This window comes from Somniosus microcephalus, unplaced genomic scaffold (assembly GCF_052327205.1).
Source record: "Somniosus microcephalus isolate GS21.2 unplaced genomic scaffold, FLI_Smic_1.0 unresolved_chr9, whole genome shotgun sequence".
NCBI lineage: Eukaryota > Metazoa > Chordata > Chondrichthyes > Squaliformes > Somniosidae > Somniosus > Somniosus microcephalus.
In genome coordinates, this window is record NW_028225187.1 from 20,269,000 (window position 1) to 20,294,990 (window position 25,991).

The following is a 25,991-nucleotide window of genomic DNA, read 5'->3' on the forward strand; positions in this document are numbered from 1 at the left end:
GAGAGAGAGGCGGAGAGGTTTAGGGAGGGAATTCCAGAGCTCAGGGCCCCAGGCAGCTGAAGGCACGGCCGCCAATTGTGGAGCGATGGAAATCGGGGATGCTCAAGAGGGCAGAATTGGAGGAGCGCAGAGATCTCAGAGGGTTGTAGGGGCTGGAGGAGGTTACAGAGATAGCGAGGGGGCGAGGGGCCATGGAGGGATTTGAACAGGAGGATGAGAATTGTAGGGGCTGGAGAAGGTTACAGAGATATGGGGGGGGGGGGGCGAGGGCCACGGAGGGATTTGAAAAGGAGGATGAGAATTGTAGGGGCTGGAGGTGGTTACAGAGATAGGGAGGGGGCGAGGGGCCATGGAGGGATTTGAACAGGCGGATGAGAATTGTAGGGGCTGGAGGAGGTTACTGCCCTGGGAGTGTTTGATGGGACAGTGTAGAGAGAGCTTTACTCTGTCCCATCAAACACTCCCAGGGCAGGTACAGCACGGGTTAGATACAGAGTAAAGCTCCCTCTACACTGTCCCATCAAACACTCCCAGGGCAGGTACAGCACGGGGTTAGATACAGTGTAGAGGGAGCTTTACTCTGTATCTAACCCGTGCTGTACCTGCCCTGGGAGTGTTTGATGGGACAGTGTAGAGGGAGCTTTACTCTGTATCTAACCCGTGCTGTACCTGCCCTGGGAGTGTTTGATGGGACAGTGTAGAGCGAGCTTTACTCTGTATCTAACCCCGTGCTGTACCTGCCTTGGTTAGGCTTTGTTCTGTGCTTAATAACCATGATGGCATTCTCAGGAAAGCTGAATCAACAGCACCGTGTTTCTTGATTTCTTTATTTCAATTAAAAAAATAGACTACATATCAGTGAAGACGAGTCACACAGAGACAGTGACACAATCCCAGCACCAGCCCCTCCCTCCTCTCCCAAAAAGGCACCTCCGATTCGAAATTGGGGCGAGGCGGCTATTCGACCGGGGCGCGCGTCGCGGCCGGACTCCCTTCCTTCCCAGCGAGCAGGGGCCAAGGATCAAATCCTGGCCGATTTTAGACTCCCGCCCCTCCAAGGAGGGAGTGCGTGCAATTATCACCCCCCTTCTCCCCACCCACCCCCCCATCGCCCCGGCTCGTGATCGGCATGGGATGGGAAGCTCTTGTCCTTTAGGCGAGGCTGAGGACCACACTGGACAAGTGGCGGGGGAACGGAAGGAAAGCAGTTGAAGACAGCAAGACGACCCACCTCAAACCCAAGGGGGGCTGGAGCTAGTTGCCTTATCTTCCTCAATTTCCCTCTCCTCCACCCAGGTGAATCTGCCATTGGGGGAAGTGGAGTGTCTCGAAATAGGCTGCGCCTCCCCTCTCTTTTGCACCCCACACGAATCCCCGGTGCTCAGATCGCGCGCACAGTCCTAGATCGGGTTCTCTCCCCCCTCCCCCAACTCCGCCCGGCTCAGGTTCCCGGAGGACACAAGTTCACCCGAAGTATAAATAAGAGGGTGGAAAATAAAAACACACACACACACACCGCCGCAAAGACACATCTCGGAGATGCTCAATTGACCGCCCGGCTTAAACCCGGTCCTCGCGCGCGGTCGAACGAGCGCGCAGACTCGAGACCTCCCTTCTCCCTCCTGCTGGCCTCCACGAAAAGTGCATCAGATTTCAGAACTGGGCTCCAATGAATCATTTTCCAGTTACTCCCAGGATTAAACCCGCCCCACCCCGCCAAACCCACTTGTCCCGCAACCCGGCCGGCAGACTCCTGCTCCTGGTTACGGTCCTCCGCGTCACGTCTTCATCTGCCACACGATTAAGTGGCTCCTCTCGGATTTCCGCATCATGAGGGGCCCCCGAAGTTGCTCCCCGTCTCCTGTGTCATCGCCTGCACGGAGGGAGAGAGATGGGGGGAAAAAAAAGAGACACATTGAGTGGGGCGGGGAAGAGATACCAGGCATCGCAAGATGTGTTCGACCCTCGCCCACAGGGACCAAGAGGCCCCTGTCTCCCTCAGTACCCACACTGACCCTCGCCGGACCGAGAGGCTCCTGTCTCCCTCAGTACCCACTGACCCTCGCCCACAGGGACCGAGAGGCTCCTCTCTCCCTCTGTACCCACTGACCCTCACCCACAGGGACCGTGAGGCTCCTGTCTCCCTCAGTATCCACTGACCCTCACCCACAGGGACCGAGAGGCTCCTGTCTCCCTCAGTATCCACTGACCCTCACCCACAGGGACCGAGAGGCTCCTGTCTCCCTCAGTACCCACTGACCCTCACCCACAGGGACAGAGGCTCCTATCTCCCTCGGTACCCACTGACTCTCACCCACAGGGACCGAGGCTCCTGTCTCCCTCAGTACCCACTGACTCTCACCCACAGGGACCGAGAGGCTCCTGTCTCCCTCAGTACCCACTGACCCTCACCCACAGGGACAGAGGCTCCTATCTCCCTCGGTACCCACTGACTCTCACCCACAGGGACCGAGGCTCCTGTCTCCCTCAGTACCCACTGACCCTCACCCACAGGGACCGAGAGGCTCCTCTCTCCCTCTGTACCCACTGACCCTCACCCACAGGGACCGAGAGGCTCCTGTCTCCCTCAGTACCCACTGACTCTCACCCACAGGGACCGAGAGGCTCCTCTCTCCCTCTGTACCCACTGACCCTCACCCACAGGGACCGAGAGGCTCCTGTCTCCCTCAGTACCCACTGACCCTCACCCACAGGGACCGAGAGGCTCCTGTCTCCCTCAGTACCCACTGACCCTCACCCACAGGGACCGAGAGGCTCCTGTCTCCCTCAGTACCCACTGACCCTCACCCACAGGGACCGAGAGGCTCCTGTCTCCCTCAGTACCCACTGACCCTCACCCACAGGGACCGAGAGGCTCCTGTCTCCCTCAGTACCCACTGACCCTCACCCACAGGGACCGAGAGGCTCCTGTCTCCCTCAGTACACACTGACTCTCACCCACAGGGACCGAGAGGCTCCTGTCTCCCTCAGTACCCACTGACCCTCACCCACAGGGACAGAGGCTCCTATCTCCCTCGGTACCCACTGACTCTCACCCACAGGGACCGAGAGGCTCCTGTCTCCCTCAGTACCCACTGACCCTCACCCACAGGGACCGAGAGGCTCCTGTCTCCCTCAGTATCCACTGACCCTCACCCACAGGGACCGAGAGGCTCCTGTCTCCCTCAGTACCCACTGACTCTCACCCACAGGGACCGAGAGGCTCCTCTCTCCCTCTGTACCCACTGACCCTCACCCACAGGGACCGAGAGGCTCCTGTCTCCCTCAGTACCCACTGACCCTCACCCACAGGGACCGAGAGGCTCCAGTCTCCCTCAGTACCCACTGACTCTCACCCACAGGGACCGAGAGGCTCCTGTCTCCCTCAGTACCCACTGACCCTCACCCACAGGGACCGAGAGGCTCCCGTCTCCCTCAGTACCCACTGACCCTCACCCACAGGGACCGAGAGGCTCCTGTCTCCCTCAGTACACACTGACTCTCACCCACAGGGACCGAGAGGCTCCTGTCTCCCTCAGTACCCACTGACCCTCACCCACAGGGACCGAGGCTCCTGTCTCCCTCAGTACCCACTGACTCTCACCCAGAGGGACCGAGAGGCTCCTGTCTCCTTCAGTGTCCACTGACCCTCACCCACAGGGACCAAGAGGCTCCTGTCTCCCTCAGTACCCACTGACCCTCACCCACAGGGACAGAGGCTCCTATCTCCCTCGGTACCCACTGACCCTCACCCACAGGGACCGAGAGGCTCCTGTCTCCCTCAGTACCCACTGACTCTCACCCACAGGGACCGAGAGGCTCCTGTCTCCCTCAGTACCCACTGACCCTCACCCACAGGGACCGAGAGGCTCCTGTCTCCCTCGGTACCCACTGACTCTCACCCACAGGGACCGAGGCTCCTGTCTCCCTCAGTACCCACTGACTCTCACCCAGAGGGACCGAGAGGCTCCTGTCTCCCTCAGTACCCACTGACCCTCACCCACAGGGACAGAGGCTCCTATCTCCCTCAGTACCCACTGATTCTCACCCACAGGGACCGAGGCTCCTGTCTCCCTCAGTACCCACTGACTCTCACCCACAGGGACCGAGGCTCCTGTCTCCCTCAGTCCCCACTGATCCTCACCCACAGGGACCGAGAGGCTCCTGTCTCCCTCAGTACCCACTGACCCTCACCCACAGGGACCGAGAGGCTCCTGTCTCCCTCAGTATCCACTGACCCTCACCCACAGGGACCGTGAGGCTCCTGTCTCCCTCAGTATCCACTGACCCTCACCCACAGGGACCGAGAGGCTCCTGTCTCCCTCAGTATCCACTGACCCTCACCCACAGGGACTGAGAGGCTCCTGTCTCCCTCAGTATCCACTGACTCTCACCCACAGGGACCGAGAGGCTCCTGTCTCCCTCAGTACCCACTGACCCTCACCCACAGGGACAGAGGCTCCTATCTCCCTCGGTACCCACTGACTCTCACCCACAGGGACCGAGGCTCCTGTCTCCCTCAGTACCCACTGACTCTCACCCACAGGGACCGAGAGGCTCCTGTCTCCCTCAGTGCCCACTGACCCTCACCCACAGGGACAGAGAGGCTCCTGTCTCCCTCAGTACCCACTGACCCTCACCCACAGGGACCGAGAGGCTCCTGTCTCCCTCAGTACCCACTGACTCTCACCCACAGGGACCGAGAGGCTCCTGTCTCCCTCAGTGCCCACTGACCCTCACCCACAGGGACAGAGAGGCTCCTGTCTCCCTCAGTACCCACTGACTCTCACCCACAGGGACCGAGAGGCTCCTGTCTCCCTCAGTGCCCACTGACCCTCACCCACAGGGACAGAGAGGCTCCTGTCTCCCTCAGTACCCACTGACCCTCACCCACAGGGACAGAGAGGCTCCTGTCTCCCTCAGTACCCACTGACTCTCACCCACAGGGACAGAGGCTCCTATCTCCCTCGGTACCCACTGACTCTCACCCACAGGGACCGAGGCTCCTGTCTCCCTCAGTACCCACTGACTCTCACCCACAGGGACCGAGGCTCCTGTCTCCCTCAGTACCCACTGACTCTCACCCACAGGGACCGAGAGGCTCCTGTCTCCCTCAGTACCCACTGACCCTCACCCACAGGGACCGAGAGGCTCCTGTCTCCATCAGTGCCCACTGACCCTCACCCACAGGGACCGAGAGGCTCCTGTCTCCCTCAGTACCCACTGACCCTCACCCACAGGGACCGAGAGGCTCCTGTCTCCCTCAGTACCCACACTGACCCTTGCCCACAGGGACCAAGAGGCTCCTGTCTCCCTCAGTACCCACACTGACCCTCGCCGGACCGAGAGGCTCCTGTCTCCCTCAGTACCCACTGACCCTCACCCACAGGGACCGAGAGGCTCCTGTCTCCCTCAGTACACACTGACCCTCACCCACAGGGACCGAGAGGCTCCTGTCTCCCTCAGTGCCCACTGACCCTCACCCACAGGGACCGAGAGGCTCCTGTCTCCCTCAGTACCCACTGACCCTCACCCACAGGGACCGAGAGGCTCCTGTCTCCCTCAGTACCCACTGACCCTCACCCACAGGGACCGAGAGGCTCCTGTCTTCCTCAGTACCCACTGACTCTCACCTACAGGGACCGAGAGGCTCCCATCTCCCTCAGTACACACTGACTCTCACCCACAGGGACCGAGAGGCTCCTGTCTCCCTCAGTACCCACTGACTTCCACCCACAGGGACCGAGAGGCTCCTGTCTCCCTCAGTACTCACTGACCCTCACCCACAGGGACCGAGAGGCTCCTGTCTCCCTCAGTACCCACTGACCCTCACCTACAGGGACCGAGAGGCTCCCATCTCCCTCAGTACCCACTGACTTCCACCCACAGGGACCGAGAGGCTCCTGTCTCCCTCAGTACCCACTGACCCTCACCCACAGGGACCGAGAGGCTCCTGTCTCCCTCAGTACCCACTGACCCTCGCCCACAGGGACAGAGAGGCTCCTATCTCCCTCGGTACCCACTGACCCTCACCCACAGGGACCGAGAGGCTCCAGTCTCCCTCAGTACCCATTGACTCTCACCCACAGGGACCGAGAGGCTCCCGTCTCCCTCAGTATCCACTGACCCTCACCCACAGGGACCGAGAGGCTCCAGTCTCCCTCTGTACCCATTGACTCTCACCCACAGGGACCGAGAGGCTCCCATCTCCCTCAGTATCCACTGACCCTCACCCACAGGATATTGGATATTGGTCACTCCTGAGCACACAGGACAACAAAATCACAAGAGAAACGCACCAATCCTGAAGTTGATGTAGCCTTCACCGCCACTCATGACCAAATAGGACGGTAGGTCCTGTGTCTCGGAATTCGAGGAGGAGCCTTCTCCAAGCCCACCAATACCCGCATTGATGGAGGCTGATCCCGGGCAGAGAGAGAGAGAGATAATGTTAACACACGAGAAACTTCGAACGATAGTAAACCGCGACGAGGATAGCACCTCACATGCCTTTTTAACAGCTTTGTCAACATGTCCAGCCTTATTCAAAGATTGATGTACATAGACCCCCCCCAGGTCCCACTGTTCCTGCACTCCCTGTTTAAAATTGTACCATTAATAGTCCCTCTCTTTTTACTATCAAGACTGAATCACTTGACACTCCCAGGGATACACAGGTCTTTTTCAGGTTGGCAGGCTGTGACTAGTGGGGTACGGCAAGGATCAGTGTTGGGGCCTCAGCTATTTACAATCTATGTTAATGATTTGGATGAAGGGACTGAGTGTAATGTGTCCAAGTTTGCTGACGATACAAAGCTAGGTGGGACAGTAAGCAGTGAGGAGAACAGAAAGTCTGCAAAGGGATATAGATAGACTGAGTGAGTGGGCAGTAACATAGAAACACAGAAGATAGGAGCAGGAGTAGGCCATTCGGCCCCTCGAGCCTGCTCCGCCATTCAATGATCATCCAAACTCAGTACCCTGTCCCTGCTTTCTCCCCATATCCCTTGATCCCTTTAGCCTTAAGAAATATATCTAACTCCTTCTTGAATATATTTAATGAATTGGCCTCCACCGCCTTCTGTGGTAGAGAATTCCACAGGTTCACCACTCTCTGGGTGAAGAAATTCCTCCTCATCTCTGTCCTAAATGGTTTACCCCTTATCCTTAGACTGTGACCCCTGGTTCTGGACTCCCCCCGCCATCGGGAACATCCTTCCTGCATCTAGTCTGTCTAGTCCTGTTAGAATTTTATAAGTTTCAATGAGATCCCCTCTCAATCTTCTAAACTCTAGCGAGTATAAGCCCAATCAACCCAATCTCTCCTCATTCCTGCCATCCCAGGTATCAGTCTGGTGAATCTTCGCTGCACTCCTTCCGTGGGAAGAACATCCTTCCTCAGATAAGGCGACCAAAACTGCACACAATACTCAAGGTGCGGTCTCACCAAGGCCCTGTACAACTGCAGCAAGACATCCTTGCTCCTGTACTCGAACCCTCTCGCTACGAAGGCCAACATACCATTTGCCTTCTTAACCGCCTGCTGCACCTGCATGCTTACCTTCAGCGACTGGTGCACAAGGACACCCAGGTCTCGTTGCACTTCCCCTTCTCCCAATCTATTGCCGTTCAGGTAATAATCTGCCTTCCTGTTTTTGCCACCAAAGTGGATAACCTCTGGTAAGGTGGCAGATGGAGTGTAATGTAGGGAAATGTGAGGTTATTGACTTTGGTGGGAAGAATAGAACAACAGAAAGTTTCTCACCATTTAAAAGACATTCAAATGTTGGTGTGGAGAGATTTGGGGGTCCTCGTATAGGAAACACAGAAAGCTAGCATGCAGGTACAGCAAGCAATGAGGGAGGCAAATGGCATGTTGGCCTTTATTGCAAGGGGGTTGGTGTATAAGAGTAAGGAAGTCTTGCTACAATTGTACAGGGCCTTGGTGAGACCACACCTGGAGTACTGTGGGATTGGGGGCAAGGTATTGACTTGGATAGAGAACTGGTTGGCAGACAGGAAGCAAAGAGTTGGAATAAACGGGTCATTTTCCAAGTGGCAGGCAGTGACTAGTGGGGTACCGCAGGGATCGGTCCTTGGACCCCAGCTATTCACAATATATATTAATGATCTAGACAAGGGAACTAGATGTAATATCTCCCAGTTTGCAGACGACACATAAGCTGGGTGGGCGTGTGTGCTGTGAGGAGGATGCCGAGAAACTCCAGTATGATTTGGACAGGTTGGGTGATTATACTGCATCTGCCATGCATCTGCCCAATGTGGATAAATGCGAGGTTATCCACTTTGGTGGCAAAAACAGGAAGGCAGATTATCTGAACGTCAATAGATTGGGAGAAGGGGAAGTGCAACGAGACCTGGGTGTCCTTGTGCACCAGTCGCTGAAGGTAAGCATGCAGGTGCAGCAGGCGGTTAAGAAGGCAAATGGTATGTTGGCCTTCGTAGCAAGAGGGTTTGAGTACAGGAACAAGGATGTCTTGCTGCAGTTGTACAGGGCCTTGGTGAGGCCACACCTTGAGTATTGTGTGCAGTTTTGGTCGCCTTATCTGAGGAAGGATGTTCTTGCCATGGAGGGAGTGCAGCAAAGATTCACCAGACTGATACTTGGGATGGCAGGAATGACGTACGAGGAGAGATTAGGTCGATTGGGCTTATACTCACTGGAGTTTAGAAGAATGAGAGGGGATCTCATTGAAACTTATAAAATTCTAACAGGACTAGACAGACTAGACGCAGGAAGGATGTTCCCGATGGTCGGGGAGTCCTGGACCAGGGGTCACAGTCTAAGGATAAGGGGTAAGCCATTTAGGACAGAGATGGAGGAGGAATTTCTTCACCCAGAGAGTGGTGAACCTGTGGAATCATCTACCACAGAAGGCAGTTGAGGCCAATTCATTAAATATATTCAAGAAGGAGTTGGATATATTTCTTAAGGCTAAAGGGATCAAGGGATATGGGGAGAAAGCAGGGACAGGGTACTGAATTTGGATGATCAGCCATGATCTCGGTGAATGGCAGAGCAGGCTCGAGGGGCCGAATGGCCTACTCCTGCTCCTATCTTCTATGTTTCTCTGTTAACTTTCAGTGATTCGTGTACAAGGACATCCAGGTCCCTCTGAACACCAACATTTCCCAATCTCTCACCATTTAAAAAACACTCTGCTTTTCTATTTTTCCGACCGAAGTGGACAACTTCACATTTCTCCTATTTCTCATCTTCTGTACTCGAGGGGATATAAGCTTCGCCCGTGCAACCCGTCCTCCTAACTTAACCCCCTGTTTTTCTGTAAACACACCAGCCACAAAAAACCTCACGGCGTCGCGGTGTCCATGGAAACAAATCTGCGCCAGCGCCAGCAGGCAGTATGGGATGGAGGCGGCCAGTCCCGCCCCTTGCAGCTGCTCCTCCTGACCCGCAGGGGAGCCGTTGGCGATCGTCGGCGCCGTCCCGGGCTCCGGCTCTGGTGAAAGAAATGGCGGCGTTGAGAGCGCGACGACACTGGGGTGATGCTAGAACACGGGCCGGCTTAATCCAGCTCCATACCACCCACATCCCCCCTACCTCTTAATTTATTTGCGGAGGCGTTAACCGGATGGCCCAGCGTAAACCCCTTCGCCCCTTCCCTGGGTTGCTCCGCTCAAATAATTCAGGCTAAGATGACAAGTGGGATTTATTGCCGGATATAAACCGTCACAGAAGCAACCGTTGTGTTTCTGACTATCTCTACTGATGTTAATCCAGCTGCCTCAGTAACCCCTCTCCCCCCCCAGCGCCCTGTTACTGACTGTATCTCTACTGATGTTAATCCAGCTCCCTCACACGGTCACTCAGTAACCCCTGTTGCCGAGATTTATTGGTGGAGGGGTTTACCGATTGTCCATGGTAAGCCCCTGTCACCTTCCTGGGTCACTCACCTCAAATAATGCAGGCTAAGACGACAAGTGGGATTTATTGTCAGACATAAACCGCCCCAGAAGCAAATACTGTTTTACTCTCTATCTCTACTGGTGTTACTCCAGCTCCCTCACTCACCAGCAGACAGGGGCAGGGAGACGACAATCCCGGTTCCTGTCCCGATCCACAGCCGCTTACAGAATATAGACATGGCCGTCACCTGCAGGAAGGACAGCCCAAGAGGGCCAGATCCTGCCGAACACGAGAGGCAGTCAGAGCGCGACACAACAACAGCACATCACCACAGACTCCCTCCTACCACACCCTACCCCTCAGTCACCTTCATAACCCTCAACCCCACCTACCCACCTTCTCCCCATATCCCTCAATCCCACCTACCCACCTTCTCGCCATATCCTCAACCCCACCTACCCACCTTCTCCTCATATCCCTCAACCTCACCCACCTTCTCCCCATATCCTCAATCCCACCTACCCACCTTCTCCCCATATCCCTCAACCCCACCGACCCACCTTCTCCCCATCCCCCAACACTACCTTCTCCCCATATCCTTCAACCCCACCTACCCACCTTCTCCCCATATCCTTCAACCCCACCGACCCACCATCTCCCCATATCCCTCAACCCCACCTACCCACCTTCTCCCCATCCCCACCCACCCACCTTCTCCCCATATCCTCAACCCCACCTTCTCCCCATATTCCTCAACACCACCTACCCACCTTCTCCCCATAGCCAGAGACACAGAGACAGACGCTCGCCTCCCCAATCACTCACCGAACATAGTGCTCACGAAGGGCTGGATGTCGACCTCCTGCAGGGGCTGTCCCGAGCGAGCGTGGAAGAGACGGAGTGTGGATTCCAGCCGCACGGAGACCCACACCCCCTGCCCCAGACAGGCCAGGTGGCGGACCTGACTCTCCACCCGGGGCGTCACATCGAACCATTTCTGCAGCGGAGACAGACGATGAAACATCAAACACTCCCAGGGCAGGTACAGCACGGGTTAGATACAGAGTAAAGCTCCCTCTACACTGTCCCATCAAACACTCCCAGGGCAGGTACAGCACGGGTTAGATACAGAGTAAAGCTCCCTCTACACTGTCCTATCAAACACTCCCAGGCCAGGTACAACTGAAGAACAGACCATTCAGCCCCTCGAGCCCAGTCCTGTGCTGTACCTTTGACGCGATTCTATAATTTGGCTCGAAACGTGCACGGTTGACGTGGCCTGGTCGAGGAACCTGGTTTCCCCCGCTTGGCTGGCCGCGCTACCGCTCACCTCGATCTTGGCCGCCCGCGGGTTGATGACGTAGACACGGTTCCTGTACCCGCACCAGACCTTGTCCGCGACGGGGGCCGCACAGCGCACGTTCTGGCGCGGTCGCCCGAGGTCCAGCGAGCGATAGCCGGTCACGTCCCACGTCCCGTCTGCAGGAGAAGGAGGAGGACCAGGACGAGACAGAGGATCAGCAAGAGCAACATAGAAACATAGAAGATAGGAGCAGGAGTCGGCCATTCGGCCCCTCGAGCCTGCTCCGCCGTTCAATGAGATCATGGCTGATCATCCAAATTCAGTACCCTGTCCCTGCCTTCTCCCCATATCCCTTGATCCCTTTAACCTTAAGAAATATATCTAACTCCTTCTTGAATATATTTAATGAATTGGCCTCCACTGCCTTCTGTGGTAGAGAATTCCACAGGTTCACCACTCTCTGGGTGAAGAAATTCCTCCTCATCTCTGTCCTAAATGGCTTACCCCTTATCCTCAGACTGTGACCCCTGGTTCTGGACTCCCCCGCCATCAGGAACATCCTTCATGCATCTAGTCTGTCCAGTCCTGTTAGAATTTTATAAGTTTCAATGAGATCCCCTCTCATTCTTCTAAACTCCAGCGAGTACAAGCCCAATCGACCCAATCTCTCCTCATACGTCATTCCTGCCATCCCAGGTACCAGTCTGGTGAATCTTCGCTGCACTTCCTCCATGGCAATGACATCCTTCCTCAGATAAGGCAACTTGACCATCGCTCTGAAAACCTTGTGTCGAGTTTTGGTTTAAAATACTCGACACTTCCCATACCCCTTGATGCCTTTTGTGTCTAGAAATCTATCTCCTTCTTAAATATATTCAGTGACTTGGCCTCCACAGCCTTCTGTGGTAGAGAATTCCACAGGTTCACCACCCTCAGTGAAGAAATTTCTCCTCATCTCAGTCCTAAATGTCCTACCCAGTATCCTGAGACTGTGACCCCTCGTTCTAGACCCCCCCAGCCAGGGGAAACATCCTCACTGCATCCAGTCTGTCTAGCCCTGTCAGAATTTTATACGTTTCCACGAGATCCCCTCTCATTCTTCTAAACTCTAGTGAATACATAGAGTTATACAGCACAGAGAGAGGCCCTTCGGTCCATCGTGTCCGCGCCAGCCATCAAGCCCTGTCTATTCTAATCCCATTTTCCAGCACTTGGTCCGTAGCCTTGTATGCTATGGCGTTTCAAGTGCTCATCCAAATGCTTCTTGAATGTTGAGCAAGTTATTATCTTAATGGCAAGAAACTGGAAAGTACTGAAGTACAAAGGGATCTGGGGGTCCTGGTGCACGAAACTCAAAAGGTTAGTATGCAGGTGCAGCAAGTGATTAAGAAGGCCAATGGAATGTTGGCTTTCATTGCTAGGGGGATAGAATATAAAAATAGGGAGGTATTGCTTCAGTTGTACAAGGTATTGGTGAGACCGCACCTGGAATACTGCGTACAGTTTTGGTGTCCATACTTAAGAAAGGACATACTTGCTCTCGAGTCAGTACAAAGGTTCACTCGGTTAATCCCGGGGATGAGGGGATGGACATACGAGGAGAGGTTGAGTAGATTGGGACTCTACTCATTGGAGTTCAGAAGAATGAGAGGCGATCTTATTGAAACATATAAGATTGTGAAGGGGTTGGATCGGGTGGATGCGGGGAAGATGTTCCCGATGATGGGTGAAACTAGAACTAGGGGGCATAGTCTTAGAATAAGGGGCTGCTCTTTCAAAACTGAGATGAGGAGGAACTACTTCACTCAGAGGGTGGTAGGTCCGTGGAATATGCTGCCCCAAAAAGCTGTCGAAGCTACATCATTACATAAATTTAAAACAGAAATAGACAGTTTCCTAGAAGTAAAGGGAATTAAGGGTTACGGGGAGCGGGCAGGAATTTGGACACGAGTCTAGGTTCGGATCGGTCATGGCCCTGTGGGTAGCGGAGCGGGCCCAGGGGCCGTGTAGCCTGATCCTGCTCCTATTTCGTGTGTCTAATTCTGTTAGATTCAGGAGATGGTTCTGTGATAGTAGATTGGCGGTTAGGATCAGATCAGCCATGATCTTATTGAATGGCGGAGCAGGCTCGAGGGGCCGATTGGCCTACTCCTGCTCCTATTTCTTATGTTATGTTGTGAGGGTTCCTGCCTCTACCACCCTTTCAGGCAGTGAGTTCCACATTCCAACCACCCTGAGTGAAAAAGTTTTTCCTCAAATCCCCTGCCCCTTACCTTGAAACGATGCCCCCTGGTTATTGACCCCTCTACTAAGGGGAAAAAGTTCCTTTCTATCTACACCCCTCATAATTTTGTACACCTCAATCAGGTCACCCCCTCAGGTCTTCTTCGCTCAGACAGGCCCAGTCGACCCAATCTCTCCTCATACGACAGTCCTGCCATCCCCGAAGATACGTTCAGACTACCCAACACCCCTCCCGCGCCCCCAGGGAGAGGGAAGCCTTTGATCTGAAAAGGGGAGGCGTGGGGAGGGGGGTCTATCGGCCGACGGTGGGTTCGGGGGTTACGTACCTGAGTTGCGGTTGAAGATGGCCAGAGTTCCGTTCCCGAGCGTCGCCACCACAAACCCACGGGTGTACCTGCGGAAGGAGGGACGGGGGGTCAAATGGGAAGGGTCAGCACCGAGGGTCACAGTCAAGCCACTCCGCCCTGCCAACCCCCTCACCTCGCCCCTCACGAACACCACTCCCAGAGAGAGTCTGGTCCCCCCACACTTTGGGAAGGATGTGAAGGCCCTCGAGAGGGTGCGGAGGAGATTTACCAGAATGGTCCCTCCCATAGAAACATAGACGATAGGAGCAGGAGTCGGCCATTCGGCCCCTCAAGCCTGCTCCGCCATTCACCGAGATCATGGCTGATCATCCAAATTCAGTACCCTGTCCCTGCCTTCTCCCCATATCCCTTTAGCCTTAAGAAATATATCTAACTCCTTCTTGAATACATTTAATGAATTGGCCTCTACTGTCTTCTGTGGTAGAGAATTCCACAGGTTCACCACTCTGGGTGAAGAAATTCCTCCTCATCTCTGTCCTAAATGGCTTACCCCTTATCCTTAGACAGTGACCCCTGGTTCTGGACTCCCCCGCCATCAGGAACATCCTTCCTGCATCTAGTCTGTCCAGTCCTGTTAGAATTTTATAAGTTTCAATGAGATTCCCTCTCATTCTTCTAAACTCCAGCGAGTATAAGCCCAATCGACCCAATCTCTCCTCATACGTCATTCCTGCCATCCCAGGGGATGGGGGGGGGGGGGGGGGGGGGAAATCTTAGTGACAAGGACAGGTTCGAGAAGCTGGATTTGTTTTCACTAGAGCGAAGGAGGTTGAGGGGGTGATGTGATAGAGGTGGACAAGATTATGACCTTATCTGAGGAAGGATGTTCTTGCCATGGAGGGAGTGCAGCGAAGATTCACCAGGCTGATACCTGGGATGGCAGGAATGACGTATGAGGAGAGATTGGATCGATTGGGTTTATACTCGCTGGAGTTTAGAAGAATGAGAGGGGATCTCATTGAAACTTATAAAATTCTAACAGGACTAGACAGACTAGATGCAGGAAGGATGTTCCCGATGGCGGGGGAGTCCAGAACCAGGGGTCACAGTCTAAGGATAAGGGGTAAGCCATTTAGGACTGAGATGAGGAGGAATTTCTTCACCCAGAGAGTGGTGAACCTGTGGAATTCTCTACCACAGAAGGCAGTTGAGGCCAATTCATTAAATATATTCAAGAAAGAGTTGGATATATTTCTTAAGGCTAAGGGGATCAAGGGATATGGGGAGAAAGCAGGGACAGGGTACTGAATTTGGATGATCAGCCATGATCTCATTGAATGGCGGAGCAGGCTCGAGGGGCCGAATGGCCGACTCCTGCTCCTATCTTCTGTGTTTCTATGACGGGTTTGGATAGGCTAGATGGGGAACGGCTGTTCCCACTAGTTGATGGTACAAGGACTAGGGGTCACAGATTTAAGGTTTTGGGCAAGAGATACAGGGGGGACGTGAGGAAAAACTTTTTTCCCTGCAGTGAGTGGTGAGAACCTGGATCTTGCTGCTGACGGAAGTGGTGGAAGCGGAGACACTCGATGTTTTCAAGGGGAGACTGGATAGGCACTTGAGGGAAATAAACTTGCAGGGCTACAGGGAGAGAGCGGGGGAGTGGGACTGACTGGATCGCTCTCCAGAGAGCCGGCACGGATTCGATGGGCTGAATGGCCGCCTTCTGTGCCGTTATGACTCTCTGGGTGGAATCCTACTCGGAAGGCCGAGTTCGAGGCGGGACTGCTGGTTTTCAGGTTCTAGGCCCGCCCCAGCAACGTCCGACGAGCGGACGCTATTTTACCCTGATTGGCCTGGTTAAGCCCCGCCCTGCGGGCTTGCCGGCCAATTAAGGGAAAGCGAATGTCAGGTGATGAAGCTTCATCTGCCGGCTTTCTCAAAGGCATGTGCACTACACTCATTTGACAGATGATTTGACAGGGTTTGACAGCATTGAGGTGCTGTCAAACACCGACAATCACTGTCCAAAGGTGAGCCCTTGCCCCCCAGGCTCTCCAATAACTCTCTCCTTAGGATAAAACAGACATCAGCTGAGATTGCAGAAGCCATCTGTCACTTCTCCCGATGAGATGAGGCTACACAAACACTTCACAGCTCGTCACCTGCAGAAAGCACGTTAAAAATTACTTTCACAACATTTCCTCACCTCCGATACTCACCGGTGTCCCAGTGCATCCTCCACACCACTTCGACAGATGTCATCTATACACAAAAAATTACAACAGACCCACAGCACGCCTCACTTGCCCTGGCGGGGTTTCCCCGACGGCGGGAAGTCCACAGCAGCAGCGGAAGAATGGGTAAAAAAGCCTCATAACTACCTGTTAACGGGCAGTTAAGTGGCTGTAATCCTGTTCCCGTCTCTAGGAGTGGGGGAACCAGCGCAAATCGGGGACCCGACTCCCGGGAAGATTGGTCGGAGGCGGGTTGGGACCCGCTCCAGTTCTGTGTGATTTTAGAAACATAGAAACAGAAGCTAGGAGTAGGCCATTCGGCCCCTCGAGCCTGCTCCGCCATTCAATGAGATCATGGCTGATCATCCAAATTCAGTACCCTGTCCCTGCTTTCTCCCCATATCCCTTGATCTCTTTAGTCTTAAGAAATATATCTAACTCCTTCTTGAATATATTTAATGAATTGGCCTCAACTGCCTTCTGTGGTAGAGAATTCCACAGGTTCACCACTCTCTGGGTGAAGAAATTCCTCCTCATCTCACTCGTAAATGGCTTACCCCTTATCCTTAGACTGTGACCCCTGGTTCTGGACTCCCCGGCCATCGGGAACATCCTTCCTGCATCTAGTCTGTCTAGTCCTGTTAGAATTTTATAAGTTTCAATGAGATCCCCTCTCATTCTTCTAAACTCCAGCGAGTACAAGCCCAATCGACCCAATCTCTCCTCATACGTCATTCCTGCCATCCCAGATATCAGCCTGGTGAATCTTCGCTGCACTCCTTTCATGGCAAGAACATCCTTCCTCAGATAAGGTGACCAAAACTGCACACAATACTCAAGGTGTGGTCTCACCAAGGCCCTGTACAACTGCTGCAAGACATCCTTGTTCCTGTACTCAAACCCTCTCGCTACGAAGGCCAACAAACCATTTGCCTTCTTCACCGCCTGCTGCACCTGCATGCTTACCTTCAGCGACTGGTGCACAAGGACACCCAGGTCTCGTTGCACTTCCCCTTCTCCCAATCTATTGCCATTCAGATAATAATCTGCCTTCCTGTTTTTGCCACCAAAGTGGATAACCTCGCATTTATCCACATTATACTGCATCTGCCCAATCACCCAACCTGTCCAAATCATACTGGAGTTTCTCGGCATCCTCCTCACAGCACACACGCCCACCCAGCTTTGTGTCGTCTGCAAACTTGGAGATATTACATCTAGTTCCCTCGTCTAGATCATTAATATATATTGTGAATAGCTGGGGTCCAAGGACCGATCCTTGCGGTACCCCACTAGTCACTGCCTGCCACTCTGAAAAAGACCCGTTTATTCCAACTCTTTGCTTCCTGTCTTTTCCCAGCAGTCTTGCCTCCAGGCACACCACCTCAGGGTTGGTAAAATCCAGCTCCATGACTCTAGACGAGGATTCTATGCGGCCCCCCCCCCTCAAACTGCTCCAGTTTGAACCCCGCGCTCTTGAATACTCACACGATGCTGTGGATACAGTCCTTGAGTCGGATGGAGTGCAGACACCGTCTCCAGCGAGAGCAGGACGAGTGGACAAAGAGACTGAAAGACACGAGAGAGAGAGAGAGAGAGTGTGAGTGAGTGAGTGAGTGTGAGTGTAAGGTCACTGTCCATTCAAAACCGCTCCCCCGACCCCTGACTTCACCTCTCCCCCCCCCCAAACTCTCGCTGGCCTGTGCCAGACGCCCTCTGGGAACCGCACCCCAAGGAGGCCCCGTTAATTCCCCCCCCACGCAAGCAGCTGGCTATTCGACCACGCCGTGCACCACCACATGACCGTCCCTTAGTGGCCCCCGTGAGAAGGCGGTGGTGAGCCGCTTTCTTGAACCGCTGGTAGTGGTTTGGTACGGATCGATTTGCTGGGCCAGTTCAGAGGGACAGTTAAACGTCAACCATGTTGCTGTGGGACTGGAGTCACGTATAGGCCGAGACTGGGCAAGGACGTCAGATTTCCTTCCCTAAAGGACATTGGTGAACCAGATGGGTTTTTACGACAGTCCGATAGATGTGTCCATTGGGATTGTGTACAGTGGGAGTGAATGGGAAGGGGTTTGGGTCCATTGGGATTGTGTACAGTGGGAGTGAATGGGAAGGGGTTTGGGTCCATTGGGATTGTGTACAGTGGGAGTGAATGGGAAGCGGTTTGGGTCCATTGGGATTGTGTACAGTGGGAGTGAATGGGAAGGGGTTTGGGTCCTATTGGGCTTGAATGGGAAGGGGTAGGGTCCATTGGGATTGTGTACAGTGGGAGAGAATGGGAAGGGGTTTGGGCCCATTGGGATTGTGTGCAGTGGGAGTGAATGGGAAGGGTTTGGGTCCCATTGGGATTGTGTACAGTGGGAGAGAATGGGAAGGGGTTTGGGCCCATTGGGATTGTGTACAGTGGGAGTGAATGGGAAGGGGTTTGGGCCCATTGGGATTGTGTGCAGTGGGAGTGAATGGGAAGGGGTTTGGGCCCATGGGGATTGTGTAGTGGGAGTGAATGGGAAGGGGTTTGGGTCCATTGGGATTGTGTAGTGGGAATGAATGGGAAAGGGTTTGGGTCCATTGGGATTTGAACGGGAGGGCCTCTCACTCACCGGCCACTCTGGGAGCCCAGCCACACGGTGGGCAAGGCACTGCTGTGGCAGTGGGTGCCCGGGCCATCGTCCTCAGACCCTGCGGTCACCGACTCTCTGGAGCACTGCGACTGGTCACTGGTGGAGTCCCCGTCATCGTCTGTCCCAGACGGAGCTGAAAGGGAAACAAGAGTTGTGGGTTCGTCACCCGCCAAGTCACAAGAGCGTCATGTTCACCTGCCCGAATCCCCCTGCTCTTCCCCCCCTCCTCCTCCGCCTTTGGCCAACCTTGGCGGCATCTTATCCCACGGGACGGAGCCCCTTCACACACAGAGCAGGAAAGGCCCAGGCTTCAATCCCGGCCTAGTTAGCCGACCTCAACCTGGTGTGGGACTGAGCCCCCTCACACAGCAGGCAAGCCCCAGACTCCATTCCCGGCCTAGTTTGCCACTCTCACCCAGTGTGGGACTGAGACCCTCACACAGTGCAGGAAAGGCCCAGGCTCCATTCCCCGCCTAACCCAGTATGGGACTAAGCCCCTCACACACAGAGCAGACAATCCCCAGGCTCCATTCCTGGCCTAGTTAGTCAACCTCACCTGATGTGGGACTGAGCCCCTCACACAGTGTGCAGGAAAGGCCCAGGCTCCATTCCCGGCCTGGTTAGCCGACCTCACCCAGTGTGGGTCTCAGCCCCTCACACATGGAACAGGAAAGGCCCAGGCTCCATTCCCGGCCTAACCCAGTATGGGACCGAACCCCTCACACACACAGCAGGCAATCCCCAGGCTCCATTCCCGGCCTAGTTAGTCAACCTCACTCAGTGTGGGACAGAGCCCCCCCTCACACAGCAAGCAATCCCCAGGCTCCATTCCCGGCCTAGTTAGCCAACCTCAACCCAGTGTGGGACTGATCACACACACCTCCCAGAAATACGAGAAAACCAAGGGTGTGGCGAGAATGAGGAACTTAAAGAAATTATTAATAAAAAAAAAAACAGCACTAGCAAAATTAATGGGACTAAAAGTCGATAAATCCCAAGGACCGGATGATCTATATCCTAGGGTTTTGAAAGAGGTGGCCATTGGGATAGCGGACACATTGGTTGTCATCTTCCAAAATTCTATAGATTCTGGAACGGTTCCTGCAGATTGGAGGATAGCAAATGTAACCCCGCTATTTAAGAAAGGAGGGAGAGAGAAAACGGGGAACGACAGACCTGTTAGCCTCACATCAGTAGTTGGGAAAATGCTGGATTCTATTATAAAGGATGCAATAACTGGGCACTTAGAAACTAATAGTAAGATTGGGCAAAGTCAACATGGATTTATGAAAGGGAAATCCTGTTTGACAAACCTATTGGAGTTCTTTGAGGATGTAACTAGTGGAGTAGACAAAGGGGAACCAGTAGATGTACTGTATCTGGATTTTCAGAAGGCCTTCGATAAGGTCCCACACAAGAGGTTGGTGAACAAAATGAGGGCACATGGAATTGGGGGTAATATACTAGCATGGATTGAGAATTGGTTAACAGACAGAAAACAAAGAGTAGGGATAAACAGGTCTTTTTCAGGATGGCAGGCTGTGACTAGTGTGGTACCGCGAGGATCGGTGCTTGGGCCCCAGCTATTCACAATCTATATCAATGATTTGGATGAGGGGACTAAATGTAACATTTCCAAATTTGGTGATGACACAAAGCTAGGTGGCAGTGTCAGTTGTGAAGAGGATGTGAAGAGGCTTCAAGGGGATGTCGACAGGCTCAGTGAGTGGGCGAGAACATGGCAGATGGATTATAATGTGGATAAATGTGAAGTTATCCACTTTGGTAGAAAAAACAGAAAGGCAGAGTATTTCCTAAATGGTGAAAGATTGGGGAATGCAGATGCTCAAAGGGACCTGGGTGTCCTTGTACATGAGTCACTGAAAGTGAATGTGCAGGTGCAACAAGCCATTAGGAAGGCAAATGGTATGCTGGCCTTCATTACAAGAGGATTTGAGTACAAGAGTAAAAAAAAGTCTTACTCCAATTATATAGGGCCTTGGTGAGACCACACCTGGAGTACTGTGGACAGTTTTGGTCTCCTTACCTAAGGAAGGATATACTTGCCATAGAGGGAGTGCAGCGAAGGTTCACGAGATTGATTCCTGGGATGGCGGGACTGTCGTACGAGAAGAGATTGAGTAAACTAGGCCTGTATTCTCTTGAATTCAGAAGAATGAGAGGGGATCTCATTGAAGCATACAAAATTATTACAGGGCTTGATAGGGTGGATGCTGGGAGAATGTTTCCCTCGGCTGGTGAGTCTAGAACCAGGGGCCACAGCCTCAGGATAAAGGGTAGGCCATTCAGGACTGAGATGAGGAGGAATTTCTTCACACAGAGGGTGGTGAATCTTTGGAATTCTCTACCCCAGAGGGCTGTGGAGGCTCAGTCATTGGGTATATTCAAAACAGAAGTCGATAGATTTCTGACTAGTAAGGGCATCAAGGGATATGGCGATAGGGCCGGTGAATGGAGTTGAGGCAGACGATCAGCCATGATCTCATCGAATGGCGGAGCAGGCTCGAAGGGCCGACTCCTGCTTCTTCTCATGTTCTTAGCAGGCAAGCCCCAGGCTTCATTCCCGGCCTAGTTAGCCAACCTCATCCGGTGTGGGACTCAGCACTCACTCACGCCCCAGGCTCCATTCCCGGCCTAGTTAGCCAACCTCATCCGGTTTGGGACTCCGCATTCACTCACTCACTCACCAGGCTCCATTCCCGGCCTAGTTAGCCAACCTCATCCGGTGTGGGACTCGGCACTCACTCACACCCCAGGCTCCATTCCCGGCCTAGTTAGCCAACCTCATCCGGTGTGGGACTCGGCACTCACTCACGCCCCAGGCTCCATTCCCGGCCTAGTTAGCCAACCTCATCCGGTGTGGGACTCGGCACTCACTCACACCCCAGGCTCCATTCCCGGCCTAGTTAGCCAACCTCATCCGGTGTGGGACTCGGCACTCACTCACACCCCAGGCTCCATTCCCGGCCTAGTTAGCCAACCTCATCCAGTGTGGGACTCGGCACTCACTCACACCCCAGGCCCCATTCCCGGCCTAGTTAGCCAACCTCATCCAGTGTGGGACTCGGCACTCACTCACACCCCAGGCCCCATTCCCGGCCTAGTTAGCCAACCTCATCCGGTGTGGGACTCGGCACTCACTCACGCCCCAGGCCCCATTCCCGGCCTAGTTAGCCGACCTCATCCGGTGTGGGACTCAGCACTCACGCCCCAGGCTCCATTCCCGGCCTACCCCCCCCTTCATTCCAAGCGGCCAGCCTCAACCGACCTGCGCACTGCCCAGTGTCCGGCTCCGAGCCATTCCGTTCCCGGTCGGACGCCCGCTCCAGGGGAGGCGCTCCATCGCTGCCCGTGGAGTCGAGGCTGGCGAGACTGCCCGAGAGCGAGGCGGGAGCGGAGCCCAGCGGCGCATAATCCGAGTCGTGGAAAGCTGCGGGAAGGATTGAAGAAACGGAAAAAAGTTAAAACGTTTACGGCAGTGAATCGCTCCCTTTTACCCGCTGTGTGTGCTGTACATGTACAGGAGCCGACACCGAGACACACACACGGGCCGTACAGTCTCAGACGGGAGTGAATCATTCCCTTTTACCCGCTGTGTGTGCTGTGCTAGATGTAATATCTCCAAATTTGCAGACGACACAAAGCTGGGTGGGCGGGTGTGCTGTGAGGAGGATGCCGAGAAACTCCAGTACGATTGGGACAGGTTGGGTGATTGGGCAGATGCAGTATAATGTGGATAAATGCGAGGTTATTGACTTCGGTGGCAAAAACAGGAAGGCAGATTATCTGAACGGCAATAGATTGGGAGAAGGGGAAGTGCAACGAGACCTGGGTGTCCTTGCGCACCAGTCGCTGAAGGTAAGCATGCAGGTGCAGCAGGCGGTTAAGAAGGCAAATGGTATGTTGGCCTTCGTAGCGAGAGGGTTCGAGTACAGGAACAAGGATGTCTTGCTGCAGTTGTACAGGGCCTTGGTGAGACCACATCTTGAGTATTGTGTGCAGTTTTGGTCGCCTTATCTGAGGAAGGATGTTCTTGCCATGGAGGGAGTGCAGCGAAGATTCACCAGACTGATACCTGGGATGGCAGGAATGACGTATGAGGAGAGACTGGGTCGATTGGGCTTATACTCGCTGGAGTTTAGAAGAATGAGAGGGGATCTCATTGAAACTTATAAAATTCTAACAGGACTGGACAGACTAGATGTAGGAAGGATGTTCCTGATGGTTGGGGAGTCCAGAACCAGGGGTCACAGTCTAAGGATAAGGGGTAAGACATTTAGGACGGAGATGATGAGGAATTTCTTCACCCAGAGAGTGGTGAACCTGTGGAATTCTCTACCACAGAAGGCAGTAGAGGCCAATTCATTAAATATATTCAAGAAGGAGTTGGATATATTTCTTAAGGCTAAAGGGATCAAGGGATATGGGGAGAAAGCAGGGACAGGGTACTGAGTTTGGATGATCAGCCATGATCTCATTGAATGGCGGAACAGGCTCGAGGGGCCGAATGGCCGACTCCTGCTCCTATCTTCTATGTTTCTACAATGTACAGGAGCTGACACTGAGACACACACGGGCTGTACAGTCCCAGACGGGAGTGAATCGTTCTCTTTTACCCGGTGTGTACTGTACATGTACAGGAGACACAGACACACACGGGCCGTACAGTCCCAGGCGGGAGTGAATCACTCCCTTTTACCCGCTGTGTGTACCGTACACGTACAGGAGCTGACACTGAGACACACACGGGCTGTACAGTCCCAGACAGGAAATGAATCGTTCTCTTTTACCCGCTGTGTGTGCTGTACAATGTACAGGAGCGGACACGGAGACACACACACATGGGCCATACAGTCCCAGACGGGAGTGACCCGTTCCCTCACCCCCAGCCCGGCTCTCTCCTGGTGGGACAGTCTGTCCAGAAAGAGCCGTGTGACGCACCCCATGCCCGAATGGCCTTACCTGGGACACTGGCCGTGCACAGGATGTGGCAGTTGGCGATGCTGAAGTGGTCGAGCACGTGATTGGCCTTGCCTGCATCGATCACCATCACCTCCGTCTCCGAGGGAGTCCCAGAACAGATCCAAACCGTGCTCAGAGGGGGGGACCGGGTCCTGCGGAGGGAGGGTAGAGAGGGAGGGGGGGGGGGGGTGGGGGAGAAGGGGGTGGGGGTTAAACCGGATCAGCCAATAGCAGTCCCTGCCTCTGAACTACAGGGGGCCCAGGCTCCGTCTCCGACCTGCGCCGAGATCACAGGCTTGGCAGGTTAAGGGACCACAGTTTGCCTCAGTACCTAAGCATGTAGAATGAGGGGTGGAGCGGTGGTTGGGGGCAGGGGGTGGGGAGGGGGGGGGGTGAAGTAATATCACCCCGAGTTCCTGCTCCTAGCTGCTGTTCAGTGACCTCGCGCGCGCCCCCTTATGTGCCTGCAGCATCGGGGCTCAGATGCGATGCACCCCTTGGGTCGATCAGCCAGCCAGCATTCACGCGGGCTCTGGCTCCAAAGTGGGAGTGCAGTCGGGCGGGTTACCCGGAGCGCCTGTACCCCAGCGTGGGGTGGGGGAGGAGATCGGCAGGGGTGAGAAGGGAGGGGGTGAGTGGGAGTGGGAGAGAGAGACAGGACAGACAGAGAGAGAGAGAGAGAGAGAGAGAGGACCGCGGACTGCGCCCCACCCCGGGCTTTTTGTGGGGGGGGGGGGGGGGGGGGGGGGGGAAGGTACGGGACTTGGGCACCAGGCGCAGCTCAGAGGCGGCACCATCCCCGTCCCACCACCCGACCGTTCTCACCTTGGCTCTTGACTCCGTTGTATTGTCCGCTGCCATCTGTTGGAGTTTGAGGAGATCCTGCTCGCACAGCTGGACTCCCGAGGCACACCACAGCTGGAGAGAGAGAGAGGGGGGGGGGGGAAGGAGAGAGGGGGGGGAGAGGGAGAGGGGGGGGGGGGGGGAAGAGGGAGAGGGGGAGAGAGGGGGGGAGGGGGAGAGCGAGGAGGGGGGGGGGGGAGAAGGAGAGAGGGGGGGGTGGAAGAGGGAGAGGGGGGGGAAAGAGGGAGAGAGGCACACACAGACGAGAGAGAGACACAGACCGAGAGAGAGAGAGAGAGAGAGAGACAGAGAGAGAGAAGGGGGTTAACAGTAACAAAGCAGGAACCAGGATTCAGACTCCGATCAATGTCACAGTACATTCCCCCAGCTCAGTGTCACCCATTGTCCGCGGCTGGATCTCCCCGTGACACCCCGCCCCAGTACGCTGACGACACCCAGCTCTACCTCATATCCTCTTCCCTCGATCCCTCCACAGTCTCTAAATTGTCAGACCGCTTGTCCGACATCCAGTTCTGGATGAGCAGAAATTTTCTGCAATTAAATAACGGGAAGACCGAAGTCATTGATTTCAGTCCCCGCCGCAAACCCCGTTCCCGAGCCACTGACTCCATCCCTCTCCCTAACATCTGTCTGAGGCTGAACCACATTGTTCGCAACCTTGGTGTCATACTTGACCCTGAAATGAGCTTCCGACCACATCTCCGCAGCATAACACAGACCGCCTGCTTCCACCTCCGTAACATCGCCCGTCTCCGCCCCGCCTCAGCTCATCCGCTGCTGAAACCCTCATCCATGACTTTGTCACCTCTAGACTCGATTATTCCAAAGCACTCCTGGCTGGCCTCCCACATTCCACCCTACGTAAACTTCAGGTCATCTGAAACTCGGCTGCCCGTGTCCTAACTCGCACCGAGTCCCGTTCGCCCATCACCCCCTGTGCTCGCTGACCTACACTGGCTCCCGATCCGGCAACACCTCGATTTCACAATTCTCATCCTCCTGTTCAAATCCCTCCATGGCCCCTCGCCCCTTCCCTATCTCTGTAACCTCCTCCAGCCCCTACAATTCTCATCCTCCTGTTCAAATCCCTCCATGGCCCCTCGCCCCTTCCCTATCTCTGTAACCTCCTCCAGCCCCTACAATTCTCATCCTCCTGTTCAAATCCCTCCATGGCCCCTCGCCCCTTCCCTATCTCTGTAACCTCCTCCAGCCCCTACAATTCTCATCCTCCTGTTCAAATCCCTCCATGGCCCTCGCCCCCTCCCTATCTCTGTAACCTCCTCCAGCCCCTACAATTCTCATCTTCCTGTTCAAATCCCTCCATGGCCCCTCGCCCCCCTCCCTATCTCTGTAACCTCCTCCAGCCCCTACAATTCTCATCCTCCTGTTCAAATCCCTCCATGGCCCTCGCTCCCCTCCCTATCTCTGTAACCTCCTCCAGCCCCTACAATTCTCATCCTCCTGTTCAAATCCCTCCATGGCCCTCGCCCCCCTCCCTATCTCTGTAACCTCCTCCAGCCCTACGACCCTCCAATT

The 25,991-nt window shown here is 54.6% G+C and overlaps 2 protein-coding genes across 2 annotated transcripts in view; one reads left to right on the plus strand and one right to left on the minus strand.

Moving 5' to 3' along the window:
• rasip1 (Ras interacting protein 1) overlaps positions 1–1,258 on the plus strand; it is a 41,962-nt gene extending 40,704 nt beyond the window's left edge. Inside the window, 1 exon segment of the mRNA XM_085979360.1 lies at positions 1,157–1,258. Coding sequence (XP_085835486.1) covers positions 1,157–1,258 — 102 coding nt within the window.
• LOC147084878 (C-Jun-amino-terminal kinase-interacting protein 3-like) lies at positions 812–24,529 on the minus strand. The gene is made up of 12 exons (XM_085979574.1): positions 24,417–24,529; positions 23,592–23,743; positions 21,898–22,059; positions 18,588–18,741; positions 17,470–17,550; positions 13,763–13,830; positions 11,220–11,368; positions 10,715–10,886; positions 10,055–10,168; positions 9,318–9,482; positions 6,300–6,419; positions 812–1,873 (listed from the first exon to the last, which is right to left on the minus strand). The coding sequence occupies exons 2-12, from the start codon at positions 23,677–23,679 to the stop codon at positions 1,779–1,781; spliced, it is 1,368 nt and encodes a 455-aa protein (XP_085835700.1). The 5' UTR covers positions 23,680–23,743; positions 24,417–24,529; the 3' UTR covers positions 812–1,778.
• Between the last annotated feature and the right edge of the window lie 1,462 nt (positions 24,530–25,991).

Coding starts and splice junctions, on each gene's coding strand:
- LOC147084878 (XM_085979574.1), bottom strand. CDS start 23,679: ATGGTGATCGATGCAGGCAAGGCCAATCACGTGCTCGACCACTTCAGC. Junction 17,551..18,587: donor CTGGGCTCCCAGAGTGGCCG/GTGAGTGAGAGG, acceptor CGTGTCTTTCAG/TCTCTTTGTCCACTCGTCCT. Junction 6,420..9,317: donor CGTGAGGTTTTTTGTGGCTG/GTGTGTTTACAG, acceptor GCCCGGGATCAG/CCTCCATCAATGCGGGTATT.